At 32.7% G+C, this 18,813-nt stretch overlaps 4 protein-coding genes across 4 annotated transcripts; all 4 read right to left on the bottom strand.

Annotated features, from left to right (window-relative positions):
* Positions 1 to 494: 494 nt before the first annotated feature.
* Positions 495 to 2,294, bottom strand: LOC123890269 (MATH domain and coiled-coil domain-containing protein At3g58270-like). Its single transcript, XM_045939837.1, has 3 exons — positions 2,167 to 2,294; positions 1,883 to 2,049; positions 495 to 1,291 (listed from the first exon to the last, which is right to left on the bottom strand). The coding sequence occupies exons 1-3, from the start codon at positions 2,286 to 2,288 to the stop codon at positions 591 to 593; spliced, it is 990 nt and encodes a 329-aa protein (XP_045795793.1). The 5' UTR covers positions 2,289 to 2,294; the 3' UTR covers positions 495 to 590.
* Positions 2,295 to 6,685: 4,391 nt separating this feature from the next.
* LOC123890267 lies at positions 6,686 to 7,446 on the bottom strand. The gene has a single exon (XM_045939835.1). It carries the CDS (start codon positions 7,444 to 7,446, stop codon positions 6,724 to 6,726), a length of 723 nt encoding a protein of 240 aa, XP_045795791.1. The 3' UTR covers positions 6,686 to 6,723.
* A 2,092-nt stretch (positions 7,447 to 9,538) lies between these two features.
* LOC123890268 (MATH domain and coiled-coil domain-containing protein At3g58270-like) lies at positions 9,539 to 11,338 on the bottom strand. The gene is made up of 3 exons (XM_045939836.1): positions 11,211 to 11,338; positions 10,927 to 11,093; positions 9,539 to 10,335 (listed from the first exon to the last, which is right to left on the bottom strand). The coding sequence occupies exons 1-3, from the start codon at positions 11,330 to 11,332 to the stop codon at positions 9,635 to 9,637; spliced, it is 990 nt and encodes a 329-aa protein (XP_045795792.1). The 5' UTR covers positions 11,333 to 11,338; the 3' UTR covers positions 9,539 to 9,634.
* A 4,391-nt stretch (positions 11,339 to 15,729) lies between these two features.
* Positions 15,730 to 18,787, bottom strand: LOC123889166. The gene is made up of 6 exons (XM_045938387.1): positions 18,622 to 18,787; positions 18,384 to 18,544; positions 17,319 to 18,020; positions 16,940 to 17,072; positions 16,679 to 16,836; positions 15,730 to 16,585 (listed from the first exon to the last, which is right to left on the bottom strand). The coding sequence occupies exons 1-6, from the start codon at positions 18,741 to 18,743 to the stop codon at positions 15,768 to 15,770; spliced, it is 2,094 nt and encodes a 697-aa protein (XP_045794343.1). The 5' UTR covers positions 18,744 to 18,787; the 3' UTR covers positions 15,730 to 15,767.
* Between the last annotated feature and the right edge of the window lie 26 nt (positions 18,788 to 18,813).

Raw genomic sequence — 18,813 nt, 5'->3', positions numbered from 1 at the left:
GGTACCGTATCATTAGTCTATGAAACTCTCTTAGATATCTTTATTGGAGATGCTCTAACTTTTATCACGATTGAAGCACGTGCTCTAGTGATTGAAAGACTTTATTCGGAAAATATTGTCAAAAAAAAATTATGTTGTTTATTTGGATCTATTTGCAAATTTCACTAGGAGTGTCAATTGATTTAAAAAATATTAACCTCTACTGTTAGAATTTTTCCCAATACAGTGCACATGAACGTTTGGTTGTTGATAGAACATTTGCCCTACCGCTTTACCTTAGTGGTTGATACAGAACATGACATGAACACAACACATAACAATGTATGGTCTCATCATTGAAAAGTATTAAGTTCAATTACTAGTACAATGCAATTGACAATTTCAAGTTTTTAAGCAAGAAAATTGTTTCATATATAACAACATTCGTAGGTAATCTCGAGATATAAGAAATATACTATGAAACTTAATAGTTTGTTAATCACAGTCCAGTCAGAAATTAATACACTTGCATTATTATATAATAATATACTTAAGAATACAAAACTCCGTAGCATTCATTGAAATCAATCCATGTTTATCCATAGGTCTATCTATGGCTTCCAACTTCCAGACCCCAATTCAGAATCCAAATCTCTTTCTTTGATGCCTTTTGCTTTCAACAAGTCTCTTTCTACGTTAAGATTTACCTCAGCAGCAGCCAATTTTGCTTTTAGTCTCCCCGTTTCAAGTTCTATAGCTTCAATATTTTCCTTCAATTTTTCAACCTGTAGAGCTTTCTCCACAAAACTTTTCATTCCTAAAGCACATTGAACTTGTGGCTCTAGCCAAGTAAGATCAAATTTAAATTTTTTAAGCTCATTCCATAAAACTTGAAGTTCCTTACAAGCTTGCTCATCCATATCTTTCACTTTTTTAGTCCTAAGGAAATAAAGAATTCTCCCCAATACGGCAAATGCCAAATCAGTAAACTTGCGACTTCTCTTCCGTGGACGCTCAATGGATGGAGGATCATCAGAACATACTTCCATAGTTGGGCCTTGAACTTCAGGGTTTGGTATTGGGACATCCACTTTCACATGCCCATTTTGACTTCCAGATGCTAGGGAAACAGTTAGCTCAGCTGCTTGATTCACTGGTTTCTCAAATGTTTTACAGACAAAAACTTCTGCCCCAACAATACAAACATCCTTCACAATAAACCCCTTTTTAGGATTACGAAGCTGGGATAACTTCATGAAAGATAAATAACCATAGTTACTCTCATTTGCTTTAAACTTATGCGTAGTTTCTGGCAAAATCATGTTCAAGAGTCAATTTGGTTGTGTGAAAGGGAAAATGAGAGCATCTCATTATGAACATATATAAAACTCAATTAAAGAAGCTAAAAGTTAACATGTGCCCTCAACACACTTGTTAGTGTACAAAGATAGTAATTTGGTATTGAAAATTGTGCATTTTACCAATGTAGAAGTCAAAGATTGTTTTACCCAACACTTAATTACTATTTTAAGTATCTTAACAGTATGCTATAAGGGCATATCATGACCCATTAACAAACACCTCATTTAAATATGAGTTATGCTACAGTGTCCCGGAGCACTTGTTAAGCATACCAAAATAAAAAATAAAAGATCAAATTAATATTGGTAAAATAACTTTTTGCATGCACAAGTTCCAAAACATAATTTTCTTTTTAACATGCTTAACTATTGTCCTGGGAACTGTTTAAAATTGTTTTAAACATTACTCTGCGATATTTCCAAATATTATAATTAATATTTGTTTGTTATGATTTGTTAAAAATAATATAGCAGTTGTTTTTCAAGCATAAATATTATTGGTTTGCAAGGAGAATGAGCGAAGAAGTAAAAAACAACTTCTGAGATTATTGTCATGTTGGAATCGAGCTGATTGAATACAACTAACTTAAATTTGACATCTCTGATCCATCCCTCAGAGGCATATTCAGTTTTCACAGCCTCCAAATAAATTGATAAGTGGTCGACTGCACCTTTGGTCTTGTTCCCCTTTGGAAACAGAAGAATCCTCCTAAAGCATACATAAACAAATAAAAACAAAACACACATGTAATAAATCGTGTCAAAGAGCATATAAACAATGTGTCCACATATATTAGGAATTCATGTAATAAATCAGATAATGTACCATGGATAGCCGCAAAGGATAAAAGGATCGGAGTACATCTTATCAACATTTAAGCGAGAGAAGTTCTCAATTTTCCATGTGAATTTCTCAAATATTTTAGTACTAGATACTTGACTCTCCATTTCTGCAAATTCTACAAGAACATACAAAAAAAGAGTTGAGATCCTCTCTATTTTTAATGGGATATTAGTGAGACTTTTTTAAATATTTTAAAAACTGGGTTCTAAAATTTTTATCTTTTTCATAAATTGATGTATTGAACTCTATTTCTTTCAATAAAATGGAGAAGATCTTGACTTCCACAAAAAAACCAAAGTTATTGTTGGTTTGAAACAAAAAGCATTTGAAAAACAGAGTAAGTTAAGATTTAAGAACAGAGTAAGTTCAACATTTACAGGAGAATAAGGACGAACACAATAGAGACCTTACCCGTCAGTCACACAAGATTAATAATTAATAGTAGAAGTTATGGATGCCCTGCACTGCACAGCCACTTATATAAAAAGATAAAGCCACTAGGTTCGATTCCCACTCATTGTAAACAAAAAAAAAATAAAAATGTATAGTGATATTTTTGGTGTTGACGTTTAAGTACCGTAAGAAGCAGCAGAATTAAGATCATAATAATTACAAGTAAATGAGTAAGAGCGACCTATCTCCCGAGGAATGGGCACAACTTACTAAAAAACAGAGTCTTTTAGAGGGAGGGAGGGCTACAATATTTTTAATGAAAAATGTTAAATAGTGCTCTTGGGACACTGATTAAGCATTTAAAAATAGAAATTCTGTCTCGAAAAGGATGTGTTTTAATTTATTGGGCATTTTAACTTCAATAATCTACATGTATTTTGTTTTTGCTAACTAGAAGGCAAAAAGTCTCTCTGATATGAGTTGGGATCCTCTCCATTTTGTATTCTTTCTATTTTTTCTATTAGGTTTAAATGTGAAAACGGTCCCTGCAATTATGGCTTGTTTTGATTTTAGCCCCCGCAAAAAAAAAAAATTTGATTTTAGTCCCTGCAAAATACCAAATCTTTTAAAAAGGTCATTGAGGTAAATTTTTGGCTGACGTGTCAAGTAATTGATGATTTGGCAGATGACTAGGATATTTGACGACGTGAAATTAACATGTCATTTTCATTTAAAAATAAAAAAAATTGAAAAATAGAAATCGAAACTTAATATACTTACAAAAAAAATATTAGATTTAAAAAAATTTATCAAATTGAAAAAAGAAATCACGTAAAGAAGAAAAACGCAAAGAAGAAAGAGGCAAAAATTAGGGTTCCTGAATCAAAGCTGCGATTGAAGGACAATTCACGCAAAGAAGAAAGAAGTTGTCGAGTAGCAGAGGTGGTAGCAGATTCAATCGCAGTTGTTGATTTCTACACGAAACAGTACACGAAATTACGAAAACGAAATTAAGGAAGATGAACAAAAACAAACTGTAGAATAACTCACGAAGAACAACTCTGCGATTTGAAGAAGATGAACAGAAACTGTGTTTTTCTTCTTTATGTGATTTCTTTCTTCAATTTGATATTTTTTTTTAAAATCTAATATATTAATTTTTTTTTGGTAAGTAGTATATTAAGTTTCTATTTCTATTTTTCAATTTTTTATTTTTAAATGAAAATGACATGTTAATTCAACATTGTCAAAAATCCTCGTCAGCATCTTTCAAATCATCAATTACATCCTAGTCAGCATCTTCAAAATCATCAATTAGTTGACATGTTAGCAAAAAATTCACCTCAAGGACATTTTTAACCGTTTTTGTATTTTACAAGGACTAAAATCAAACTTTTTTTTTGCAAGGTTAAAATCAAAACAAGCCGTAATTGCAGAGACGGTTTTCATATTTAAGTCTTCTCTATTATTATATGATTTTGAAAACATAAATGGAAAAGTTTGACACTAAATGACTTTATACACCTCAATTTTTTTTGGACTAATAGACCTCCAAAATATTATTAGACCTATTGAAAATAGGCGCACTATCTCATTGATGACCTTGAGAATAACCCTAAACTTTCACTTCATCCTTCCACTCCTCTCCTATTCTGATCAAATTTGAACGTGTAAGTTTTACGGTTTTTTTAGTCTTTGAAAAGCTTCACATCGTTTGATTCCATAACATTTACTAATTTTATGAGTCTTCTTCAGTAAAAACATATAAATAAAGTACAGCGATATTATTTGTGGTGTTGATCGGAAGAACAATTTGGATCCTCCGCTGCAGTTTTCACGGCTGCAAAAATATCTGCCCTTGGACCAATCTAGTGGTTAATATATAATATTAGAAATACATTAATGTTTAGGAAAAAACAGCCCATCACCTCCATTCAATTGATATATTAACTGGGTCAGGATCAAATGACATCAACTAGTTTGATACTAAATATTACACTTCTCAATAACGTTTTAGCCGATATAAATTTTATAAAATCCACCGTTGAATTGAAAATTTATATCATATTGATCATTTGTGTAAAATTTCAGATAAATTCAAAGTCATTTGATATGTTATTCAGATACATCAAAATTAACGATTTGCGTCTTTTTTTATATGTCGTAAAAAAAATTCTCAAATATCTCAACCTTCGTTTCTCGATGCTCCATTTCTAAAACACATAAAAGAAGCCAAAATGCACAGCTATATATAATTAGATAGTTTTTGTGTTGATTAACATAAGAAGCAGAAAAAGCGGTAAGATTACAATACAAGGCACAACTTAAAAATGTGATTAGAATCACAAGCTTTTTTTTTTTTTTTGTCAAGTAGCCTAGTGGCTAGAAAATCCACCTTAAAGGTGAATAAGTGGAGTGTCCCGGGTTCGAACCCGGGCTCCTGCACATATAGTGCGATATCCCTACCAACTGAGCTAAGCTCACAGGGACAGAATCACAAGCTTTTAAGTGTGGAGAAATGGAGAATTTCAACTTCAATTAATGGTCATAAGATAACCTTTTTATACTTTTAATGCATTAAATGCATAATTTCCAAGACAAAGTTTCTATATTAATATGCTTAACCTTTCCTTCAAACTTAAACTCTACATATCAACATCCCTAAAACTTCTCCGAATTGTACTTATGGGTACACCATACTAATATTTTTATTGGCCATTTAAATTTAATTAAGGTATTTCTATTTCATTAGTTTTTTTTTTTTTGATGACCGGAAGGAAGTTCCTCTTCAATTTAGTAAAGAAGTACATGTTTGATTTATAGAAGGGTAAAATTCCGAAATTTAAAATAAGGGGTAAAAATGCGTTTCAGCAAACAAAAAGGAAGCTTCTTTAAACACCACCCTTTTTCCCTTACATATATACAAATACAAGCAATTGTCAGCACTGTCCTTGGATTGGGAGTAATGTTAAACTACACTCTCATTGCAAGTGTCATAGTTAGAAGACCTACGGGTATACTATATATAGATGTAACATGCTAGCAGAGTACGTACAATTTTAACTGAAAAAAATGATTTCAGAATTTCAAAACATTCATCGGCTATCTCAATTTCAGAAAGATACATCAATAATGAAAAGAAAATATGTTTTTGCTAGCATAGCTTGGATTCAGGAAATATGAAATGAAACTTCTTAACCGAAAAGCTACAATAGGAAATAAGGTATGATGTTAACTAGATCAGAAAACACATTTTAATATAATACTTCAAAACATAGTAGTTAATCCCGGATCCCGGAGCAGAGCGGCCAGCCCCAAAACTGGGATAGCGGCATCCCGGGGAGCGGGATGGCCGGCATGCCGCTATTATTTTTTATTTATTTATAAATTACATAAATAATACTATAAACATATAATTAATGTAAAATTAAACAAACATCTCAAAATCCATAAAACATTCATAAATTAAAAATTAAAAACACAAATCTCAAGTCTACAACACCTTCTTCATCTTTGTCAAAAAAAAAAAAACATTCTTCATCATAAAGTAACTAAAAATTACCAACAAAAGTCAAGCAAAATAAATAAGCAAAAGTCAAGTCTCCAACACTTAGATTAATAAAGTAACTAAAAATTAAAACTCGAGTTCATCATCAAAGTCTAAGTCTAATCATCCGAGGTTGAAGAAAAAACAACAGATGAAGGTTGAAGAAGAAACAGCAGATGAAGGTTGAAGAAGTTTGGATCTTGAGAGTGAGAGAAGATAGTACGATAGCGTGAGAGAAAGAATGAATTGCGGCTAGGGTTTAGTTAGGAGTAAGTAACAGTTTTAAAGGTAAAAAACCAATTTTACCCTTACTAAAATGAGTGAGATTTCAAAAATGGCCTTTAAAACCCATGAAAACAAAATCTCAGTCCTAACCCGGGATGGCAACCCGGGACCCGCTCCGCTCCGGTCCACTGGGAACCTGCTGGGATCCCACCGAGAAGCTTAGCTGCGCCGCTCCATCCCATCCCGTCTCGGCAGAGCTCCGCTCCGCTCTGCTCCACCGGGATCCCACTGGGATCGCCCGGGATTGACTACCATGCTTCAAAACATAGTAACACTTTGAAGACATTGAAATCAACCCATAATTAGCTATACATCTATGGTCTCCAACTCCCATATCCCAATTCAGAATCCAAATCTCTCTCTTCATAGCCTTTTGCTTTCAACAAATCTTTTTCTATGTCAAAACTTACCTTAGCACCAACCAATTTTGCATTTAGCCTCTCCATTTCCAGTTGTAGAGCTACCATATTCTCCTTCAACTTCTCTAACTGCAAAGCTTTCTCCACATAACTTTTCATTCCTAAAGCATATTGAACTTGTGGCTCAATCCAAGTAAGATCATATTTAAATTTCTGAAGTTCATCCCATAAAACTTGAAGATCCTTACAAGCTTGCTCATTCATGTCTCTCACTTTTCTATTCTTCAGGAAATAAAGAACTCTCCCCAATGCAGCAAAAGCAAAATCTGCGAAATTGTGATTTGACTTTGACAGGTGCTCAACGAGTGAAGGATTGTCAGTTTCTTCTATTTGTTCAACACTGCTGAAATCCACAAGTTCTTCATTCGAGGGTGAGAACATTTCCACATCATTAGGATTAGTAGGTTCAATGCAAAATAGTGTTGAAACTGGTGAAAAACTTTTCAGATATTGAAAATGAAATCCTTGATTTTGCCTTTGGACTTCCTCTTCCATGTGGCTTATTTGACTTCCAAATGTTAGGGAAGCATTAAAGTTAGCTGCTTGATTTAATCGAGTCTCATTTGTTGACTTACGAACATAAACTTCTGCTCCAACAATACAAGCATCATCCACCATAAACCCTTTGTTAGGATCACGAAGCTTGTCTAACTTATTGAAGCATCATCCACCATCCACCATATTTGCTCTTCAGTGGAATTGCATGTGCAATGTTTTTGTGACTAAAAGTACTTTCTAATTGCCTTACAAGTTCATTGGCATGTAAAATATTGTAGGTCTTGAGGAAAAGCATGAATTCTATGATAAAGGGGAAGAAAATGGGGCAAAATTATATTATGAAGTTAAACTACACTCTAATTGCAAGTGTTTTAGTTAGAAGATCAATGCGAATACTATATATAGATGTAGTAATATGTTATGCACAGTACAAATTTAACTGAAAAAACGATTTCACAATTTGAAAACATTGATGGGCCATCTCTATTTAAAAAATGGCTTAAATGCAGTTTTGCCCCCTCTGTTTTGATTAAATCGGAATTTTACCCTCCCTATTTTAAAACGCGGACTTTTACCCCCTTGTTTTATAATTTTTTGGATTTTGTCCCCCCTAAAATTATGCTTTCAAGTCACAACTTCAAAGCTTCGTACACAACTCAATTTGGATCAATAATTCACCAAACGGATATCGAAATGACCGTAATCGAGTTATCTTTCCACAGAATCAAACCCCACTAAATTTGGAGTTACAAAGAAAGATTAATTACCGTTTTAGTGAAGGTATGTCCCCCAAATATTCTGCACAACTTCAAAACAGGGGGGTAAAAGTCCACGTTTAAAAACAGGGGGGTAAAATTCCGATTTTATCAAAATAGGGGGGCAAAACTGCATTTAAGCCTTAAAAAAGATACATCAATAATGAAATGAAAATATGCTTTTGCTAACATAGCTTGGACTCGGTAAATATGAAATGAAACTTCGAAGCTTATGGAATTAATCACAATTTTTATTCATTTATGGATGTCTACTTAAGTTTATGTTCTTGATTACGTCTTTAATTTATTTTTTTTTAACCTTTAATTATCATCAATTTTTTAACCTTTAGTTATCTGCAATTTTTTTTAATAAGTAAACAAAACGATGGGGTTCAAAAATTATTTAAAAAATATATAAAATATAAAATAAGCACATAAACAAATATAGAATAATTAGTCTATGAAATTCCATATACTAGTCTTATTGAAAATGTTCTTAGAATTTTTGTATTTTATGTTTTATAATTACATATTACACCTAATTAGACCCATGCACCGCATGGGTGAAAGTTCTAGTTGTGGTAAAATTTGTATAATTTTTTAGCCGTTCAAATTTATTGAAAAACAGGGTTAACATATTAGGATTTCTAAGAGCATCTCCAATGGTGATACCACTTTGGGTATCATACATTACTAACGAGTGGTCCCTACAGTGTCATGTAATATTTATGCAACTCATACATATTTTACTCCAATGGTGATACCACTTTTTGAGTATCATACATTAATAACAAATGGTAATGTTTTGACATATATGGAAGCTATTAAATTAGATTTATATACCAAAAATAAAAATAATAATAACATTAAATTGATGATACGGTACTTTATTTAAGGTACTGATATCATCAATTCTTATACCCTCTGTGTCACGTCATGAAACTCCAATGATAAAAAAGTTAAGGTACCGTATCATTAGTCTATGAAACTCTATTAGATATCTTTATTGGAGATGCTCTAACTTTTATCACGATTGAAGCACGTGCTCTAGTGATTGAAAGACTTTATTCGGAAAATATTGTCAAAAAAAAATTATGTTGTTTATTTGGATCTATTTGCAAATTTCACTAGGAGTGTCAATTGATTTAAAAAATATTAACCTCTACTGTTAGAATTTTTCCCAATACTGTGCACATGAACGTTTGGTTGTTGATAGAACATTTGCCCTACCGCTTTACCTTAGTGGTTGATACAGAACATGACATGAACACAACACATAACAATGTATGGTCTCATCATTGAAAAGTATTAAGTTCAATTACTAGTACAATGCAATTGACAATTTCAAGTTTTTAAGCAAGAAAATTGTTTCATATATAACAACATTCGTAGGTAATCTCGAGATATAAGAAATATACTATGAAACTTAATAGTTTGTTAATCACAGTCCAGTCAGAAATTAATACACTTGCATTATTATATAATAATATACTTAAGAATACAAAACTCCGTAGCATTCATTGAAATCAATCCATGTTTATCCATAGGTCTATCTATGGCTTCCAACTTCCAGACCCCAATTCAGAATCCAAATCTCTTTCTTTGATGCCTTTTGCTTTCAACAAGTCTCTTTCTACGTTAAGATTTACCTCAGCAGCAGCCAATTTTGCTTTTAGTCTCCCCGTTTCAAGTTCTATAGCTTCAATATTTTCCTTCAATTTTTCAACCTGTAGAGCTTTCTCCACAAAACTTTTCATTCCTAAAGCACATTGAACTTGTGGCTCTAGCCAAGTAAGATCAAATTTAAATTTTTTAAGCTCATTCCATAAAACTTGAAGTTCCTTACAAGCTTGCTCATCCATATCTTTCACTTTTTTAGTCCTAAGGAAATAAAGAATTCTCCCCAATACGGCAAATGCCAAATCAGTAAACTTGCGACTTCTCTTCCGTGGACGCTCAATGGATGGAGGATCATCAGAACATACTTCCATAGTTGGGCCTTGAACTTCAGGGTTTGGTATTGGGACATCCACTTTCACATGCCCATTTTGACTTCCAGATGCTAGGGAAACAGTTAGCTCAGCTGCTTGATTCACTGGTTTCTCAAATGTTTTACAGACAAAAACTTCTGCCCCAACAATACAAACATCCTTCACAATAAACCCCTTTTTAGGATTACGAAGCTGGGATAACTTCATGAAAGATAAATAACCATAGTTACTCTCATTTGCTTTAAACTTATGCGTAGTTTCTGGCAAAATCATGTTCAAGAGTCAATTTGGTTGTGTGAAAGGGAAAATGAGAGCATCTCATTATGAACATATATAAAACTCAATTAAAGAAGCTAAAAGTTAACATGTGCCCTCAACACACTTGTTAGTGTACAAAGATAGTAATTTGGTATTGAAAATTGTGCATTTTACCAATGTAGAAGTCAAAGATTGTTTTACCCAACACTTAATTACTATTTTAAGTATCTTAACAGTATGCTATAAGGGCATATCATGACCCATTAACAAACACCTCATTTAAATATGAGTTATGCTACAGTGTCCCGGAGCACTTGTTAAGCATACCAAAATAAAAAATAAAAGATCAAATTAATATTGGTAAAATAACTTTTTGCATGCACAAGTTCCAAAACATAATTTTCTTTTTAACATGCTTAACTATTGTCCTGGGAACTGTTTAAAATTGTTTTAAACATTACTCTGCGATATTTCCAAATATTATAATTAATATTTGTTTGTTATGATTTGTTAAAAATAATATAGCAGTTGTTTTTCAAGCATAAATATTATTGGTTTGCAAGGAGAATGAGCGAAGAAGTAAAAAACAACTTCTGAGATTATTGTCATGTTGGAATCGAGCTGATTGAATACAACTAACTTAAATTTGACATCTCTGATCCATCCCTCAGAGGCATATTCAGTTTTCACAGCCTCCAAATAAATTGATAAGTGGTCGACTGCACCTTTGGTCTTGTTCCCCTTTGGAAACAGAAGAATCCTCCTAAAGCATACATAAACAAATAAAAACAAAACACACATGTAATAAATCGTGTCAAAGAGCATATAAACAATGTGTCCACATATATTAGGAATTCATGTAATAAATCAGATAATGTACCATGGATAGCCGCAAAGGATAAAAGGATCGGAGTACATCTTATCAACATTTAAGCGAGAGAAGTTCTCAATTTTCCATGTGAATTTCTCAAATATTTTAGTACTAGATACTTGACTCTCCATTTCTGCAAATTCTACAAGAACATACAAAAAAAGAGTTGAGATCCTCTCTATTTTTAATGGGATATTAGTGAGACTTTTTTAAATATTTTAAAAACTGGGTTCTAAAATTTTTATCTTTTTCATAAATTGATGTATTGAACTCTATTTCTTTCAATAAAATGGAGAAGATCTTGACTTCCACAAAAAAACCAAAGTTATTGTTGGTTTGAAACAAAAAGCATTTGAAAAACAGAGTAAGTTAAGATTTAAGAACAGAGTAAGTTCAACATTTACAGGAGAATAAGGACGAACACAATAGAGACCTTACCCGTCAGTCACACAAGATTAATAATTAATAGTAGAAGTTATGGATGCCCTGCACTGCACAGCCACTTATATAAAAAGATAAAGCCACTAGGTTCGATTCCCACTCATTGTAAACAAAAAAAAAATAAAAATGTATAGTGATATTTTTGGTGTTGACGTTTAAGTACCGTAAGAAGCAGCAGAATTAAGATCATAATAATTACAAGTAAATGAGTAAGAGCGACCTATCTCCCGAGGAATGGGCACAACTTACTAAAAAACAGAGTCTTTTAGAGGGAGGGAGGGCTACAATATTTTTAATGAAAAATGTTAAATAGTGCTCTTGGGACACTGATTAAGCATTTAAAAATAGAAATTCTGTCTCGAAAAGGATGTGTTTTAATTTATTGGGCATTTTAACTTCAATAATCTACATGTATTTTGTTTTTGCTAACTAGAAGGCAAAAAGTCTCTCTGATATGAGTTGGGATCCTCTCCATTTTGTATTCTTTCTATTTTTTCTATTAGGTTTAAATGTGAAAACGGTCCCTGCAATTATGGCTTGTTTTGATTTTAGCCCCCGCAAAAAAAAAAAATTTGATTTTAGTCCCTGCAAAATACCAAATCTTTTAAAAAGGTCATTGAGGTAAATTTTTGGCTGACGTGTCAAGTAATTGATGATTTGGCAGATGACTAGGATATTTGACGACGTGAAATTAACATGTCATTTTCATTTAAAAATAAAAAAAATTGAAAAATAGAAATCGAAACTTAATATACTTACAAAAAAAATATTAGATTTAAAAAAATTTATCAAATTGAAAAAAGAAATCACGTAAAGAAGAAAAACGCAAAGAAGAAAGAGGCAAAAATTAGGGTTCCTGAATCAAAGCTGCGATTGAAGGACAATTCACGCAAAGAAGAAAGAAGTTGTCGAGTAGCAGAGGTGGTAGCAGATTCAATCGCAGTTGTTGATTTCTACACGAAACAGTACACGAAATTACGAAAACGAAATTAAGGAAGATGAACAAAAACAAACTGTAGAATAACTCACGAAGAACAACTCTGCGATTTGAAGAAGATGAACAGAAACTGTGTTTTTCTTCTTTATGTGATTTCTTTCTTCAATTTGATATTTTTTTTTAAAATCTAATATATTAATTTTTTTTTGGTAAGTAGTATATTAAGTTTCTATTTCTATTTTTCAATTTTTTATTTTTAAATGAAAATGACATGTTAATTCAACATTGTCAAAAATCCTCGTCAGCATCTTTCAAATCATCAATTACATCCTAGTCAGCATCTTCAAAATCATCAATTAGTTGACATGTTAGCAAAAAATTCACCTCAAGGACATTTTTAACCGTTTTTGTATTTTACAAGGACTAAAATCAAACTTTTTTTTTGCAAGGTTAAAATCAAAACAAGCCGTAATTGCAGAGACGGTTTTCATATTTAAGTCTTCTCTATTATTATATGATTTTGAAAACATAAATGGAAAAGTTTGACACTAAATGACTTTATACACCTCAATTTTTTTTGGACTAATAGACCTCCAAAATATTATTAGACCTATTGAAAATAGGCGCACTATCTCATTGATGACCTTGAGAATAACCCTAAACTTTCACTTCATCCTTCCACTCCTCTCCTATTCTGATCAAATTTGAACGTGTAAGTTTTACGGTTTTTTTAGTCTTTGAAAAGCTTCACATCGTTTGATTCCATAACATTTACTAATTTTATGAGTCTTCTTCAGTAAAAACATATAAATAAAGTACAGCGATATTATTTGTGGTGTTGATCGGAAGAACAATTTGGATCCTCCGCTGCAGTTTTCACGGCTGCAAAAATATCTGCCCTTGGACCAATCTAGTGGTTAATATATAATATTAGAAATACATTAATGTTTAGGAAAAAACAGCCCATCACCTCCATTCAATTGATATATTAACTGGGTCAGGATCAAATGACATCAACTAGTTTGATACTAAATATTACACTTCTCAATAACGTTTTAGCCGATATAAATTTTATAAAATCCACCGTTGAATTGAAAATTTATATCATATTGATCATTTGTGTAAAATTTCAGATAAATTCAAAGTCATTTGATATGTTATTCAGATACATCAAAATTAACGATTTGCGTCTTTTTTTATATGTCGTAAAAAAAATTCTCAAATATCTCAACCTTCGTTTCTCGATGCTCCATTTCTAAAACACATAAAAGAAGCCAAAATGCACAGCTATATATAATTAGATAGTTTTTGTGTTGATTAACATAAGAAGCAGAAAAAGCGGTAAGATTACAATACAAGGCACAACTTAAAAATGTGATTAGAATCACAAGCTTTTTTTTTTTTTTTGTCAAGTAGCCTAGTGGCTAGAAAATCCACCTTAAAGGTGAATAAGTGGAGTGTCCCGGGTTCGAACCCGGGCTCCTGCACATATAGTGCGATATCCCTACCAACTGAGCTAAGCTCACAGGGACAGAATCACAAGCTTTTAAGTGTGGAGAAATGGAGAATTTCAACTTCAATTAATGGTCATAAGATAACCTTTTTATACTTTTAATGCATTAAATGCATAATTTCCAAGACAAAGTTTCTATATTAATATGCTTAACCTTTCCTTCAAACTTAAACTCTACATATCAACATCCCTAAAACTTCTCCGAATTGTACTTATGGGTACACCATACTAATATTTTTATTGGCCATTTAAATTTAATTAAGGTATTTCTATTTCATTAGTTTTTTTTTTTTTGATGACCGGAAGGAAGTTCCTCTTCAATTTAGTAAAGAAGTACATGTTTGATTTATAGAAGGGTAAAATTCCGAAATTTAAAATAAGGGGTAAAAATGCGTTTCAGCAAACAAAAAGGAAGCTTCTTTAAACACCACCCTTTTTCCCTTACATATATACAAATACAAGCAATTGTCAGCACTGTCCTTGGATTGGGAGTAATGTTAAACTACACTCTCATTGCAAGTGTCATAGTTAGAAGACCTACGGGTATACTATATATAGATGTAACATGCTAGCAGAGTACGTACAATTTTAACTGAAAAAAATGATTTCAGAATTTCAAAACATTCATCGGCTATCTCAATTTCAGAAAGATACATCAATAATGAAAAGAAAATATGTTTTTGCTAGCATAGCTTGGATTCAGGAAATATGAAATGAAACTTCTTAACCGAAAAGCTACAATAGGAAATAAGGTATGATGTTAACTAGATCAGAAAACACATTTTAATATAATACTTCAAAACATAGTAGTTAATCCCGGATCCCGGAGCAGAGCGGCCAGCCCCAAAACTGGGATAGCGGCATCCCGGGGAGCGGGATGGCCGGCATGCCGCTATTATTTTTTATTTATTTATAAATTACATAAATAATACTATAAACATATAATTAATGTAAAATTAAACAAACATCTCAAAATCCATAAAACATTCATAAATTAAAAATTAAAAACACAAATCTCAAGTCTACAACACCTTCTTCATCTTTGTCAAAAAAAAAAAAACATTCTTCATCATAAAGTAACTAAAAATTACCAACAAAAGTCAAGCAAAATAAATAAGCAAAAGTCAAGTCTCCAACACTTAGATTAATAAAGTAACTAAAAATTAAAACTCGAGTTCATCATCAAAGTCTAAGTCTAATCATCCGAGGTTGAAGAAAAAACAACAGATGAAGGTTGAAGAAGAAACAGCAGATGAAGGTTGAAGAAGTTTGGATCTTGAGAGTGAGAGAAGATAGTACGATAGCGTGAGAGAAAGAATGAATTGCGGCTAGGGTTTAGTTAGGAGTAAGTAACAGTTTTAAAGGTAAAAAACCAATTTTACCCTTACTAAAATGAGTGAGATTTCAAAAATGGCCTTTAAAACCCATGAAAACAAAATCTCAGTCCTAACCCGGGATGGCAACCCGGGACCCGCTCCGCTCCGGTCCACTGGGAACCTGCTGGGATCCCACCGAGAAGCTTAGCTGCGCCGCTCCATCCCATCCCGTCTCGGCAGAGCTCCGCTCCGCTCTGCTCCACCGGGATCCCACTGGGATCGCCCGGGATTGACTACCATGCTTCAAAACATAGTAACACTTTGAAGACATTGAAATCAACCCATAATTAGCTATACATCTATGGTCTCCAACTCCCATATCCCAATTCAGAATCCAAATCTCTCTCTTCATAGCCTTTTGCTTTCAACAAATCTTTTTCTATGTCAAAACTTACCTTAGCACCAACCAATTTTGCATTTAGCCTCTCCATTTCCAGTTGTAGAGCTACCATATTCTCCTTCAACTTCTCTAACTGCAAAGCTTTCTCCACATAACTTTTCATTCCTAAAGCATATTGAACTTGTGGCTCAATCCAAGTAAGATCATATTTAAATTTCTGAAGTTCATCCCATAAAACTTGAAGATCCTTACAAGCTTGCTCATTCATGTCTCTCACTTTTCTATTCTTCAGGAAATAAAGAACTCTCCCCAATGCAGCAAAAGCAAAATCTGCGAAATTGTGATTTGACTTTGACAGGTGCTCAACGAGTGAAGGATTGTCAGTTTCTTCTATTTGTTCAACACTGCTGAAATCCACAAGTTCTTCATTCGAGGGTGAGAACATTTCCACATCATTAGGATTAGTAGGTTCAATGCAAAATAGTGTTGAAACTGGTGAAAAACTTTTCAGATATTGAAAATGAAATCCTTGATTTTGCCTTTGGACTTCCTCTTCCATGTGGCTTATTTGACTTCCAAATGTTAGGGAAGCATTAAAGTTAGCTGCTTGATTTAATCGAGTCTCATTTGTTGACTTACGAACATAAACTTCTGCTCCAACAATACAAGCATCATCCACCATAAACCCTTTGTTAGGATCACGAAGCTTGTCTAACTTATTGAAATCGTCGAAACCCAAATAACTCTCACTTGCATTGAACTCACAGTCACCGAAATCTAGATCATTCATATATCAAAAGAGTCAATTTAGTTGTGTAAAGAAAGGATCACATTAGCTGTTTGTAAGTAGGGGAAGAAAAAAATGAATACCATTTGTGATTGTCATGCTGGTATTGAGCTGATTGAATACAACTAACTTAAATTTGACATGTCTGCTCCACCCCTCAGACATATTAGCAGTTTCCACAGCCTCCAAATATATTGCTAAGCCACCACCTAAAACGTCGTCCCTTAACAAACAGATTTTCCTATAGCAAAACCAAATCAGATAAAAAAGACTCAAATATAACTTGACATACCCAATAAATTCTAACATGTTGGAATTAATTCATCCAAATTCAAATATCATACCATGGATAGCCGCCTATGACAAAAGGCTCTGAGTAAACCTCACCAGTTTTCAAACGAGAGAAATTTTCAACCTTCCATGTAAATTTCTCAAACTTCTCAACACTAGATTTTTCTTGCTCCGTTTCTCCAAACTCTATTAGAACACACAAACACACACACAATGCAAAGTTCACATTAACACAAATATAAATAGTAAAGCACTATCACTATCAATTAAAAACAAGAATACATAAATAATATTCATGGTTTGCACAAGAATAAGTAGTCAGTACCAATCACACATAAGAATAAGATCAATGCATATATATAAGTAATAGCAGCCCTGCTCTCAGCTATATATTTGTGCGGTAAGATTACATATTCAAATTAAAAGGGATACCTCTACTCCCAGTCCCAGACACCAATTGAGAATCCAAATCTATGTCTTCGATGCCTTTTGTTTTCAACAAGTCTCTTTCTATGTCCACATTTACTTCAACAAAAGCCAATTTTGCTTTTAGTCTCGCCATTTCCAGCACTAGAAGTACAATATTATCCATCAATTTTTCAACTTGTATAGCTTTCTCCACGAAACTTTTCAATACTAAAGCATATTGAACTCGCGGCTCTAGCCAAGTAAGATCAAATTTAAATTTCTTAAGTTCATCCCATAAAACTTGAAGTTCCTTACAAGTTTTGTCATTCATGTCTTTCACTTTTCCATTCTTAAGGAAATAAAGAACTCTCCCCAATGCGGCAAATGCCAAATCATTAAACTTCCGACTTCTCTTTCTTGGACGATCAACAAGAGAACGATTATCGGAACATACTTCCTCAAATTTTGCTACAGTATTACAATTCATAACTTCTTCAATTGTGGGTGAGAACAACTCTGCATCAACTGGTGAAATAGTTTTCAGATTTGACATTGGGACTTCCAATTTCACTGGTTTCTCAAGTTTTGCATTATAAACAAGAACTTCAGCACCAACAATACAAGTATCCTTCACAAGATAACCATTCCTAGGTTCCTGAAGCTCGGATAACTTCACAAATTTGTAACCAATAGCATTCTTAATTTCATTGAACACCCGACATTTTTCTGTCAAAGTCATATATGAAGACTCAAGAGTCAGTATAGTTATTTTTTTGTAGAGTCAATATAGTTGTAATATACACAAAAAAATAAAACATATCATTATGAATTGATAAACATATTTAAAACTTAAGTAAAAGTGACACCTCTATGAATTTACTGAGAAGGAATATAAGGTCAAGTCTTTTTTCAAGAATATTTGCTAAATATATGAAATGTAAACACAATGTCTATGCTCTATTTTAAATTATTATTTTGATATGATATTTTAGAAAAATGAAAACATATTTTCAAGCATTAAAAAAGGGTTTATCGCAGTTGTATAATCATATTAGCAGTTTTGCACTCCGGGGAAGAGAAAAAAAGCACCTTCTACGATTGTTCTATTGGTGTCGACTTGATTGTATAAAAGAATCTTAAATTCCACATTTCTGCTCCATCCTTCAGACATATTGGAAGTTTGCATAGCCTCCAAATAAATATATAAGTTGTCATCTCCATTTTTCCCCTTTGGACGGAGATTAATTCCCCTAAATCATAGCAAAATAATCATTTAAAAACCATATCATTCAAAAGAGCTTATAAATAATCATTTAAGATAATGTACCATGGATAGCCGCAAATGATGAAAGGCTCAGAGTATATCTTCTCATCATTCAAGCGAGAGAAGTTCTCAATCTTCCATGTGAACTTCTCAAATATCTTAGTACTTGATTCTTGACGATCCATTTATACAAACTCTACAAGAACAAACAAAAAGGAGTTGAGAAATACTCTCTATTGATGGTAGCCCTGTTAT

Source organism: Trifolium pratense, linkage group LG6 (genome assembly GCF_020283565.1).
Source record: "Trifolium pratense cultivar HEN17-A07 linkage group LG6, ARS_RC_1.1, whole genome shotgun sequence".
NCBI lineage: Eukaryota > Viridiplantae > Streptophyta > Magnoliopsida > Fabales > Fabaceae > Trifolium > Trifolium pratense.
The sequence above is the reverse complement of the archived record's forward strand: the minus strand, read 5'-3'. Positions and strand labels throughout refer to the sequence as shown.